The 13,202-nt window shown below is 38.0% G+C and overlaps 1 protein-coding gene across 1 annotated transcript; it reads right to left on the bottom strand.

Annotated features, from left to right (window-relative positions):
- Positions 1 to 255: 255 nt before the first annotated feature.
- LOC105382420 (cytochrome P450 18a1) lies at positions 256 to 6,326 on the bottom strand. The gene is made up of 8 exons (XM_048623753.1): positions 5,529 to 6,326; positions 4,768 to 4,998; positions 3,711 to 3,826; positions 3,041 to 3,265; positions 2,683 to 2,784; positions 2,424 to 2,550; positions 2,022 to 2,286; positions 256 to 1,862 (listed from the first exon to the last, which is right to left on the bottom strand). Exons 1-8 carry the CDS (start codon positions 5,641 to 5,643, stop codon positions 1,484 to 1,486), a joined length of 1,560 nt encoding a protein of 519 aa, XP_048479710.1. The 5' UTR covers positions 5,644 to 6,326; the 3' UTR covers positions 256 to 1,483.
- Between the last annotated feature and the right edge of the window lie 6,876 nt (positions 6,327 to 13,202).

The raw sequence follows: 13,202 nt of genomic DNA, 5'->3' as shown, positions 1-13,202 counted from the left end.
GTATTGTTTTACTTATGATTATTTAATTTTTTACTTACATATCATGGCTTTACCTACACAAGAACCATTTAATTCGGAAACCGACAGAAGAACAATTCAATAAAACTATATTGTACAGATATCGATTTACTAAAAAAACATAGTTTCATAAAATATAGATAATTTTAGTATGAAATAAACATACTAACATAAGTTTGGGGGCTAGGCTACCACAGATACCTACGTTAATTTTTTAAACCCATTTAATCCGTCGGGGGTTAAAAACAAAAGAATATTTAAAAAAAACAAATCTTACACTTCTAGCCAAATTCTTAATTCTATATCCTCACTCAAGGGCAGTCCATTACATAACAAAAATAAAATTCGATCGTTAACAATGTTGATATAAAGGCATTATTGTTGTACAGAATTAAGTACACGCGGTTAAGTGATATGAATTTATGTTAATCACTGTTCGGTGTTGTAAACTTACTTAATTTTACCTAAAGATACCAGGACACAAGAGATATTGAGAACCCCACCAACCTAATTTATCATATCAGTAAAATGGATGGAAAACGTCCGGACGGCCTGACACTGGTGCCATGGGAACGTGGAAGATGCCTCCTGTGGGACGCTACATGTGTCAGTACTTTCGCCGCATCCCACATTAATGGCACCATCCGTCAGGCCGGCTCGGCAGCCGAGAATGCAGCCCGCCACAAACACACCAAATACAATAGTCTAAAGTTCACATACATTTTCATTCCAGTAGCATTTGAAACCACGGGAGTGTGGGGAGAGGAAGCGAAGCGGTTCATTAAACAAATCGCTCGCAGGTTGATAGAACGCGGCCAAGACCGACGCTGCCTTGCGTACCTCACCCAAAGGTTATCCCTGGCGATACAAAGAGGAAATGCAGCCAGCATTATGGGTACCTTTGGGTGGGGTGCAACAGAAGAGGGCCACCAACATTTGTAAATATATATACCTAGTTAAATATAAGTTTTCTATTATTAGTTTATTTAATATTATTATGTATCTGCTTGAATAAATTTAGATTTATATTATTGTATACCATCAGTAAAATGCCTTATAATAACATGTCACGCTACTTATGCCACGCTGATTATGCATAAATTGAAGATTTTTTTATGCTACATATCTTACTAGTCAGCATACCGGTAAACTGATCCGTTAAAATCATTCCATTTAAATTTTCGATTACTGATTTATAAGTTACTTAGTGGTACCTACATTACCTACTATCAAAAGTGTGGCCAATAATCTAAATTAGGTAAAATATACTAATGTCGAAAGTTTTATCCAAAATCACCATAACCATTAAAAGATATCACAGCTTTTTTTTAGGCGGAACTTCCTAATTTTAATACTTTGCGGTTTACTTTAATAATTGTTAAAACGAATATTTAAGCCTATTTCATAATAATTACTTTTGTATTCCGTGAATGAAATAATAGTAGTAGTAGTATAAAATTAACTATTACTCTGTACTATCTCTGTCAGCCACCGCGGTACTGATGAAGCGAAGTCGGAACGGGTGCGGCGCGTGAGTGATCCCCAGCACTCCATCCAGTCCTGGCATCGCGTCTCCTTTCACCAGCTCGAGCTCGAAGCTATTCATAACATTAGCAAAGAAGAGAAACAACTCCATTCTCGCCAACGCCTCTCCCAGACACTTCCTTCGACCAAGGCCGAAAGGGATGAAGTTGTCTGGCGTCTGCAAGACTCCGTGGTGCAGGAAGCGGTCAGGGTTGAAGGTGAGAGGGTCAGGAAAGCAGTCGGGGTCCATGTGGATCTTGTTGATCAGAGGTATGATGTGCGTGCCTGCCGGGATCCTGAAGCCTTCTACGTGCCAGTCGCTGAAACGAAATATTAGAATCTGTATTAAAATTATATTTGAAATTACAAACTATTTCTACAAACTCTTTGTAAGTTATGTTATGTAACATCTATGTGCGGGTGATAGTATTTATCCGATTATATCTACGATTATTTACATTAAATAAAAAAATACTTACGTTAAATTCACATGCGTAGTGCCGAGCGGTACCACAGAAACCCTGCGCAGCGTTTCAAAAATGACAGCTTCAATATACGTCAAGTGCTTCCTATGTTCCATCGTGACCGGTGCGCCTGGCCGGACGACCCGGGCGAGGTCCCGTCGCACCCGGGCCGCCACACCCGGCTCCCGCAGCATGAGCAGCAGGGCCCACACCAGCGTGGTACGAACGGTCTCCATCCCGGCGGAGAATAGGTCGTTCATCACTTGCACCATTTGACAAGCTGGAAACAAGGAAAGAATAGATGATTTTAGTGCCGGTATTGGAGTACATTTTAACCAAATACTTGGGAGCTCGGTGGAACAGATATCTTTTCGATCAGAGTACAAATATGTGAAATAAATAGGATCTTATAATTACCTGCATCAGCTTTAGTCAAGCCTGGGAAAGTTTTTTGAAACTCCAGTTCATCCTGACCGTCAAGCACATCGAGGTAACAGTCCAGTAGATCCTCAGGCTCCCTGTTTTCACCGCTTGATGCCCGGTCCTTGCGCCGTCCCTTGGAGTGGCCACCTCGTGCCCTGTTCGTGTCACCTGACGCCCTGCCATTGTCTTCTAGTCTGCCCTGTACGCCTGGTGCGCTGCCCTGGTCGCCCGGCGTCTTCTGGGCCTCTAGCGCCCTCTGCTGGCGGCGCCTCACCACGTGCTGCTGATGGAAGGACCTCACGTCTCGCATGTTGCGCTGGATCGCCTTGATCGCCGCTGCCTTGCCTGGGAGTTTCTGTAAGAACAGAGTTGTGTGATGTAAAATTATTCTTTCATAACTATGTCTTTACTAAATATTCAAAGGTTCCACTAAGGAGGGCCATTTACAGTATGTTTACTCCGTCCTAGTACAGAACTGAATAAAATTTCCTATAAGTGACATCAAGTCATTGACAATTTTATAATATATGTACCATTTTATAAAAACAGTTATATACGTACTCGTAGATTGAGACTACTTAAATTTTAAGTAAACAGATAAATGAACTTACGAGATATGCCGGCAAATGCTCTCCAATATGAATGGCTCCATACAGCCGCATGCCCTCCGCCACCTTGTCGTTGAACCTGCTGAACTCAGGGTCTCCGTCCTTGAAGCGGAACCCCATCATCAGCTGACAAATGACATTGTGGACATGACGGCCCAATATGTCCGTGGGATCCACCGCGGCGCCGGCCGACTTCTCCAGGGTGGCGGAAAGTTCTGCCACTTCTGCCTATAAATAAACAGCAAATATGTTAATTAGGATACTGCTTTATAGCGAGTTGTAAGTATCAAATCTTGAAATTTCATTGTTTGAACACGTTATGAAAGGGTTAAACTTATATTAATACAGGGATTTTAAGAGTGAGTTAGGATTTTAAACCCTAAATTAAGTTTAAATAAAAGTTTTTACCTTCTTAAAGAAATGTAGCAACCACCCATTTACTAAGAAGTTCTTGTCTAATTTGAAAACCTCGTGGCTCCTAGGTTATAATACTACTGTTTCATAAAACTTATCGTACGTTTTAATAGTTTACTATCAAATAAGGGGGTAGTTATGAAACAATACACCTGGGTTGCTAGTTTAATAAATAAAAAACTACGACTACTGTATGTTCATTATCATAGTTATAGTTTAAACCAGTGTATGTAGTGTACATAAATTAGTAGGTACTCACCATTATGAACCGTTCAAATCGCTGTTTTTCCCAGTATTTCACTCCAAGTGAGCGGAACTTTTGAGTCAGAAAAAGACGCTGCTGCTTCCATAGATCTCCTTCACTTAACACTATTCCTAAAATAGTTTGAATGTAAATTCAGTAAAAAAATAGTATGTGAAAAGCAAGCAGTTATAGCAGATTTTTTATCTACCTGGATCTTTAAATTTACAGTTAAGTGACTGCAATGACTTATTGAATTATTTGGCTAGTTTTTAATTAATTTATATCTTATGTTTAAATTGCTTTTAACGCTATTTAAAATCCAACAATGATAAAGAATCTTTGCAAAATTTACGAATCCATTCATTTTTAGGGTTCCGTAGCCAAAATGGCAAAAACGGAACCCTTATAATTTCGTCATGTCCGTCTGTCCGTCTGTCCGTCTGTCACAGCCGATTTACTCGGAAACTATAAGTACTACAGTGATGAAATTTGATGGGAATATGTGTTGTATGGACCGCTACAAAAATATGACACTAAATAGTAAAAAAAAGAATTGGGGGTGGGGCCCCCCATACATGTAACTGAGGGATGATTTTTTTTTTTTCGATGTACATACCCGTGTGGGGTATCAATGGAAAGGTCTTTTAAAATGATATAAAGTTTTCTAAAAAACATTTTTCTTAAAGTGAACGGTTTTTGAGATATCAGCTCTCAAAGTCGTAAAAAGTATGTCCCCCCCCCTCTATTTTTATAACTACGGGGTATAAAATTCTAAAAAAAATAGAGGTGATGCATGCTAATTAACTCTTTCAACGATTTTTGGTTTGATCAAAGTATCTCTTATAGTTTTTGAGATAGGTTGATTTAACTGTAATTTTGGTTAAGTTATTGTGCTTACACTGAAAACGATGCCTGAACCTTATAAGATAGATCAAAAAATATACTACAGTATTAAAAATCCGCGATGATATATTATATTTGCTGCTACGGAACCCTTTGTGCGCGAGCCCGACTCGCACTTGGCCGGTTTTTTTATATTCTCTAAGCCACCAGTCCGGTACGGTACACATACCACGTCCTTCAAGCAAATTATTGAGCGGAGTGTGCGGGCGTCCTACGGAGTCGAGCCTCCCGAACAGCTCGCGCACCAGCCGGGTGGACCCGAGGCACGCCAGCAGGTTACTTCCCAGCTGGAGCGAGACCACGGCCCCGTGCCGCGCCGACAGATCTAGGTAGGTCGCATGGGGGGCGCTGCTGCCCACTATCCAGGGCAGGTAGCCGACGAACGGGAGGCCGTAGGGACCTGGATTTGACAAATTGATTCAGTTCTGTCCTATCTGTAGGATGATCAAGCTTAGGGCGCGCTCTCACTATGCCGTGACGATTAGTTTATCGACACTTAAAACTACACGATTATCGGTCGTCATAATTTGGTGGGAACGCGCCTTTAGGTATATTCCTTCCTAGACGAAAGCAAAAGCGAACGATTTTTTGCAACACTAGCGCTACGAAAGATGATGGAATCACATTGAGTACCGATAACTAGGTATTTTTTTTGTCATGCTACGCTTTGTCATGGTGGAAAATTAAACTGAATCACGGTCATAGCTGTTATGTCGTAGCACTGCGTATTTTTTAAATGATTTTTAATAATAGTATATGTTTTCGGGGTTGAATTTTAGTCTTAATTCTTCAGAATTCTTTAGAAATAAGGAATTTAATTGCAATAATTATGCCACGTACTCTTTTGGGAAAGGAAATCATCATCAGGAAAGATGCATAAACTAGATTCTAGATAACAAGTTCGTACTGCTTAGCCCATAATGTACTTACCGGGCGGTAAACTTCGATAGTATTTCACGGTTTGCAATAAATAGTAAACGGCAAGAGCGGTAATTACTGTAATTAGCAACTCGGTTATCGGTAAATAGAAAGCTGTGGTTTCCATGTTGAACGACAGATAGTCTTCTTGTCAGGAATGTATTGATCGATCGGAATTTAAACTTGATTTATTGATGAGGATCGATTGCAATCGATTTTATAAGCACATCGCGGAAATTACTACTTTTGTTATCAGCTTCGTTTACTTTTATCTGATCGTTTGTACTGACTTAATCTCACACAAGGATTCAATACACATGAAGTTACTTTATTTATAAAATTCTAATATAAATTTATTTACGACATCATTCGCTTTGAAATATCGGATCAAACTAACGTGGAGGCAACTTGCTATTATTTATGTACTATCTATCTACCTCCATTGTTATCTGTCCCAATTTTTCACAAGTTACAATCAACACGTGACTGACGTGGTCCTTAATCGAAATTTGCGTATAACTGCCCAGTTTAAGTCAATATTTAGAGAATAATATGCGTATTTCCAATCGCAGGGAGGTGCTGTGTTACAAGCTCTCGAACTGGTAATTTATAAGTACTCAGTATAGCACGCTTTTGTCGTGATCCAACCGTTAAAATATAGGTAATCGAGCCCGATTTGGCTAAGCCTTTGAGAAGCCGATAACCAACCGTAACGAAGTATTGAACGGAACCTATCAATATCACATTAGTTTTAAAAGCACAATATTAGCTGAGGCACGATCCAACTGCGACCTACTACGAGGCTACTATTGGAATCCCACGTGCAAACCATTAGATATTTATACGATTGCAAGTAGGTATTTTGGATTTACTGTGTCATTAACTTGTGCGAATAGGCCAATGACCGCAAGGCCATTCCGTCAACTATGACACAGTGTCGAGGAAACTGACGTAATTGGGAGATAAGATGTAGGAATACTTGAGTTTATCTATTGGAGTAGTAGTACACATATGGTGAACACTTGTTTTCCGGGTTCAACGCTCGGGCAAGGTCGCCCTGCATTACTTGATCGCCTGACACTCTTGAGTGATAATTGATAATCGCAGATGTTACGTGGTGTGTTGTTGTTTAAGTTCACTCCTCGAGTTCGATGTATCGTTCCGAAGTCGCAGCGCGGGTGCGTCAAAGTCATTGCCTTTCTTAATTTTCTTTCTGTAGATTTATCACTGCAAAAACATTTTCAGTTTTCGTAAATTAGGATAACCTAATACGAAAACTGAGGACAATCTTAACAAATGAACATTTAACCGATAACGGTGTTAATGCAAATGTTCATTTGTTAAGATTGACCGGCACTGCAATGGTGCAAGGCAGCGCTTCTGTTTAATGATTCATGTTTTTGTGGTTAGGCCCTATGGGCCCGTTTTCATAAACGACTAATACCTACTATGAATATTTTCATACAAGTTGGTACTAAACCCTTCCAGTGATTAGGATAATGATACCTACATAAATGTTGCCCTCTATTATGAAATATTTTAAACGGGATTACCTAATTAGGTTCTAATGAATTCATTGACACATTATTATACATATTGTAGGTGTGTAGGTCCGGGTACTTAATGGCTAAATTAATTATTTAAACTGCTTATCGTGTATAAGTTAACTTTTAATATCTTGTGCCTTGACATTTCGTTATTTCTCGAAAATCGAAATTAAGGTAGGTTAAATTAGTGATTTAGATATCCTGATCGATATAATACGCTAACTAATCGGTGCCTGAATTGGAGATACGATAGTTGCCCGAACGGAGATGTTATTGCTTTCATCTCTCAACTGCACATACTGCTTCTAATTGGTTCTTCCATACTGCTATGCACTATACTTCCATGGTCTCATAATAGTAACCACTAGATTGAGACGCTGAATCGTATGATTTGTATTGTATGTAAGTCCTAATTGGCGTAAAATATTAGATGGACCAAAAGGGAAGTACATGTTCCATCTACCCATTTCGGAGAACAAGATGCAAAGACAGAAATATAGCCCTTTTTAGAGCAAGAATATTAAAAAATACTACGAATTCGTAGGGGTGGTTTCGTAGCACGCGGCGTAGCACTGTGTGCTACGAAACAGCTACGCAGCTACGGATGCTTTTTTGTAAAAATTTATTAGCATTTAACTTTTTTCAGGATTTATTGAAATGTGTGTATAATGTTTATATAATTTAATATTATTTATATGTGATTGAGTAAAAATACGATTAAGTATTATCAATCGCACCAATTAAGGAGGTACCTAAGTAACAATTAGAGCGCCCGACATTCTTTTATCGGCGCCATTCATATCATTGTAAGTACATACAATATTATGTGTTTCAACATTACGTCGTTCATATCAAATATAAATATATGTACTCTTATATCACCGGAATTTTATGACTTTCAAATGACAAAATATTGAGATAAAAATTAAGTAAAAGTTGCGTCACAGGTGATTGACCCGCAGCCAATATGTATGTATATTCTAGTGTGTCAACACATTATTATTGCTGCAGTGCATTAAAAAAAACTGTTGAGTTACATTATTCGCATAACTTATATAAATTAGTTTAGGTAAATACCCAGGTAATTTATCTACTGACCACATCGTATCATTACTATAATTTCCAAGTAAGAAGGCTTTAAATTGAAAATCGAATAGGTAAGTAGGCACTTTGATACCATAAAAATAAATAAAAGTAGGTAGTACCTACTTAGTTCATAAAATCTAAAAAAACATACCATATCGTTTTCTGAAAGATATTGCTTTGAGCCATGGGGCCACTTTTTGTACAGTTTTATTTGTAATTTGTTACCTACTTTGTAATAATTTTATTCATGGTACGAAATAAAGAGTATTGTATTCTAAAATTTCTAAATATAAATAAAACTATGGCTACTTATCTTGATAAAAAATATATTTCCATTTAAGTTTAAAAAGGTTCGCATACCTATACATATAACATATGCCCTGAACAAAGAACATTTATAATTGTACACTAAATAATAAGTGCAGGCAGTACCTAGTAGCTGGGTCCTGTATAGTTTCATACATATCTAATGGTGCCTTATAGTTGCAAGTGAGTTTCATTTCGATCAACCGTTTGCAAATAGCATGACAATAAACAGAATCTGTGTCAATAGGTGGTTGAACTGCCGAATGTAGACAGTCTCTTTAAATCCTTCTGTGGCCAGAACGCATGTTACGAATGTCGGACCCTCTAACGGCCACTGCAGGATATAGGGGAACCCGGGGTAAGATGATTTCCCTTAGCGACCCCGTCTTACCCCGGGTTCCCCTACTATACCTATACATATAGGTAGGTTCTAAGTGCCTCTGTAGTACCTGCCTTAGCAGTAGACGATACTTCGTAGTCCTATAGTCTCCTGTAGGATTCTATGATTACAAGCTGAAAAAAATCATATAAGCCAGTCCTATTTTTATAAATTACCCTTTGCGCCCCACACAAATTGATGTTTTTAACCCATTGTATCTAATTGGGTCCAAAACAATCATCGAACCGGTCGCGAGCACAGCGGGTGCTGGACAAAAATGCTGATAAATAAACACTTGAGCAATTGAGGAGAGTAGTCTCGTCTGCCCACGGCTAGTCATTGACCACTGCACATTTTCACTTTCGTCAGTTAGTGGAGGAGCGCGGTCGATGACCCGGCGTCCTCGCGACCGCGTGCCTATTAGATAATTTCCGCGCTTCGAGTTGTCAAAATACTCCGCCTGACCTACTGGTACCGTGAATGCGAGCGGGGTCGACGAACCCGCCGCCCGTACTTCGATTCGCCTCGTAGAAACCATAGCAGAGCAATATTCGCCCATTGCTTTTGGTCCTTCGGTTGTACATCGCTGGCTACACACCAAATCGGTCAACGACACAGTAAACTTAGATTAAATATTATACCTGGGAACATAAAAATAGTTATACCTATGTTATGTTACGGATTGCAATAACACCTACCTAGTGTAAATATAGAGGCATGTACGTACAAAGATAGGTTTCTGCAAAACCGCTTTTAATTATAACGCGAAAGCGAATGTGGGCTAAATCTAATCGAATAGTTTTTGTTAAATCTAATATCGCACTTGCATCAAATTGGGTACGAGATTGATAAAGTAAAGGACATTCTTGATTGGAATCGTGTTTTAGTAAGCCGGTCATTGACCGTAGATTACTCTAACTAAGGGTTTGCCTATGCGAACTGCGGTAAAGTAACTTGTTACGTAACAAATTATAGGTATTTATGGCAATTAATTAGCAGAGAAGTGTCTGTACAAAATTTTCAGGAGCGTTGGAACTAACGAAACTTTACATCAAGAACTATCTCCTTAGTTCTAGGTTTTGTCAAAATTTACGATGGAGTAGGCAAGAAAAGATAACCCAAAGGAGTAGGATAACAATTTAATTTTGCTTTAAAGGTGATGTTTACTTTTATAAAGCAAACATTTGACTAATAACCACATTCTAAAGTGTCAGTAAGTGTGTATAACATAAACACTCTTATCGTAAGTGGCAATACTTGAATTCACTCTTCATGTTCGAGCACTGTGCCTGTCACCCATACTGATGCATGCAAATGTGCATTTGTATACTGGGCGATGGTGTCGAGCACCGATCTGTTAGCAATAGATCGATAATGAAGTACTGTTCCACTTTACTTGGAAGATCAACCACCTCCTTATAGCTAGCGCGTGCAATTTCGCATCTATTGTTATTGCATGTTGCAGTGCATTAGCTGAAATAGTCTGAAATGCAAAATCGCTAGCCTGTTTTATGCCTACTGATTTTGCAATTTCGTTTTTATGCATGATGTGAAAATAAAAATTACAGAGTTATGATTTTTACCTACATAAAACCTAAAGGTAGGTACAGTTTCATGTAGGCACTATCTCATATCAATAGGCACGTCTCATAAATAAATAAAAACACGCAACAATAATTATCTGAAGAAAGGTCAGTTACTGTGTTATTTCACTCTGCTCCAACTTATCAGGTAGATTAATGACCTCATCCTCTAGTGAAAGTTATTTAAATTTAAGTTCCGTGTGAACGGATAACTCGAAATGGACTTCCTAAACCTTAGACAACAATCATGATGATTACGTAAGTAAACATGGTGTGAGCATAGCGTAATTTAATTCAGAATGTTCATACAAAATAGACAAATGGACGGCGGCGCCGCCGCGCCGGTGGATCAACTACCGAGCATTTTGTCGGTTTTGACTAACCCCCTTAGGGTGGATTCGACCAACGTCGAGTAACTCTTTACTCACGAGTAAACTACCAGTTACTCGCGAGTAAGCCGATTTTGCATTCTACCAAACCCGAAACCAAGATAAGTAGCTTATCCCAAGAATAAAATGTTATACCGCCAAAATTGACCGTGTAACGAGCTTATCCGAGAGTAATTTTGTAATGGCGGCGGCACATCAGCTGATTAGAAAACCGTCATAATGACATATAAGCACATCTGTCAAAACATAAACAAAAGTAAGTTAATAGGCAAATTCTCAAAATAACAACAGCGAATAAAATATTAAAACATAAACAATTTCATACTATTATAATCCATTCAAACTAAGTTGGCATGTCATTTCTATTGCATGCTTTGAAACGCAACTATTTTTATTTTAGTTGCATTACAGTTTCGTTCCTCGTTCATTCAATTAATCATGGTATAACTTGGTAGAATGCAAATGTACTTATCCTAGATATTTACTCGCGTATAAATTTTATTCCGGTATAGTTATTCTCGTGTAAGATGATGTTTGGACGAATTCGCCCTTAGTCATAGAAAAGTTATAGGACGTTTTAGCTATTGAACTCTAGAAAAATTTGAAAGAAAAGGACATAACAGTTCAATAACGTGATAACTATACCTAATGTTTCTATGAATAAGGGGTAAGCTTATGAAGTAGCCATATTGGCCATAGACCCATCCCTTTCTTCATGGTAACAGTGGGTAGATCAGTTTATCTCTGCACCTAGCATTAGATGCGCAGTGCTCCTGTAGGTAAACTGCAAAAGTTACCTAACTCATCAAAAACAGCTCGTAGTAGATAAGTACTACGTGCGGTCTGGGGAGCCTCTAGTGACAATCAACTGTATTGCCTGAAATTGTATTGAAAACTAATATACTAATCCTGTGATTACAACAAGATTACTCACTACGTTCTGTATGTACTAGGTAATATTTAAGAACAATAGTATTTCTAGCAAATTAGAATAGAATAGAATGGAATCTAGCAAATTATAAGTAAGTTAAAAATTCAAATAACTAGTCAGTAAAATAAAATAAGTTTAGTACTTAATAAAAAAAAAAAACTTTATTTTAGCTTTAACAGCTTAGCAGAACAATCACTCGAATTTTGCAAAGAAAAGTCGATTTATTCACGGTACACGGGCACGGTATTCCCTAACCTAGTTTAAACAAAACACACATAAGTAGTAAGTGATTAGTGGACTATTCATGAATCAGCTAAAACAGCAGAGTGTAGGTAACATGGCAGATCGAGGCCGGCCGCTCACCTCACCTACAACCTACACCTTACATAACATCAAGAGAGTTCAATGACCACCACACAAAACAAATCATCATCATTAATAACCGATTCATAGGTCTTTGATCCTCTTTAGATTATTCTAGACGTGCGATAGGTTACCTAACTATGCAGATGAGTGCATTTTGAGTACACATTAGCAGTGCAGATCACTTTATTTACTTAGGTACTTACAAAAATCTTCGTTTATAGAAACCCCAGAGTCCAGTAAAAACCATTAATGCAGGGTACCTAATAAAATTAAGTCCCAGAAAATTCAACTTATCCCGAAAAACACTTGAAACCTGATAAGTACCTACCTACATGTTTATTCCAAGCATACTAAACAGTCGTTTCACAACATGTCAAAGGTAAATGGACACATAAGTGAAACCAAGGCAAATATTGAATAATGTAATATTTATTTAAAAACTTTGCTCATAGGTATCGTAAAAAGATTGAAATAGTTCGCAAATAGTAACAACAACTAATGTAGATTTTAACTTATGTACCTACACATTATATGATTGTTTTAAATGAATACATCCAATCTAAGATCGTTAAATACATCTCATCAAATTTTAAATACTTATACATAGAGTCAGACAATGCTAATATCTTTGCAACGGGTAAAATATTAACTATCGGTAGCGCCTCTGAATAAAATCGAGACAAAACACAAAATGTAGGGTTAGCACCTAATATTATTTAGGTGTCAGTGGGTCGAAACTAAAGAGTCACAAGCTCCAGGGAACCAAAGCATATTCAGAGTACAAGGAAGAATTTGTTCGACGCGTATTCTTTTCGGCGGTATACGCGTCAAAAAATACGCCAGTCTGAAACCGCTTTTGTAGTGTCACTCTAGGCGCCTGTTGGAGTAACTTTCATTTTTATTCAGGCGTCAATAAAGGAACGAATCTAAACATGCGATTTTTTCTTACTTCCCTATATTGCAGACCGTACGGACAGGCGTTTCTTAGTAAAATTCACCATTTTAGATTGGCCTCTTTATTGGAGTTCTAACGAGCTTGCAATCGGATCAGCTAATATTACGACTTAAATACAAAAACAAATTGATTAATGTAAAATTT

This window comes from Plutella xylostella, chromosome 10 (assembly GCF_932276165.1).
Source record: "Plutella xylostella chromosome 10, ilPluXylo3.1, whole genome shotgun sequence".
Taxonomy (NCBI): Eukaryota; Metazoa; Arthropoda; class Insecta; order Lepidoptera; family Plutellidae; genus Plutella; species Plutella xylostella.
The sequence above is the reverse complement of the archived record's forward strand: the minus strand, read 5'-3'. Positions and strand labels throughout refer to the sequence as shown.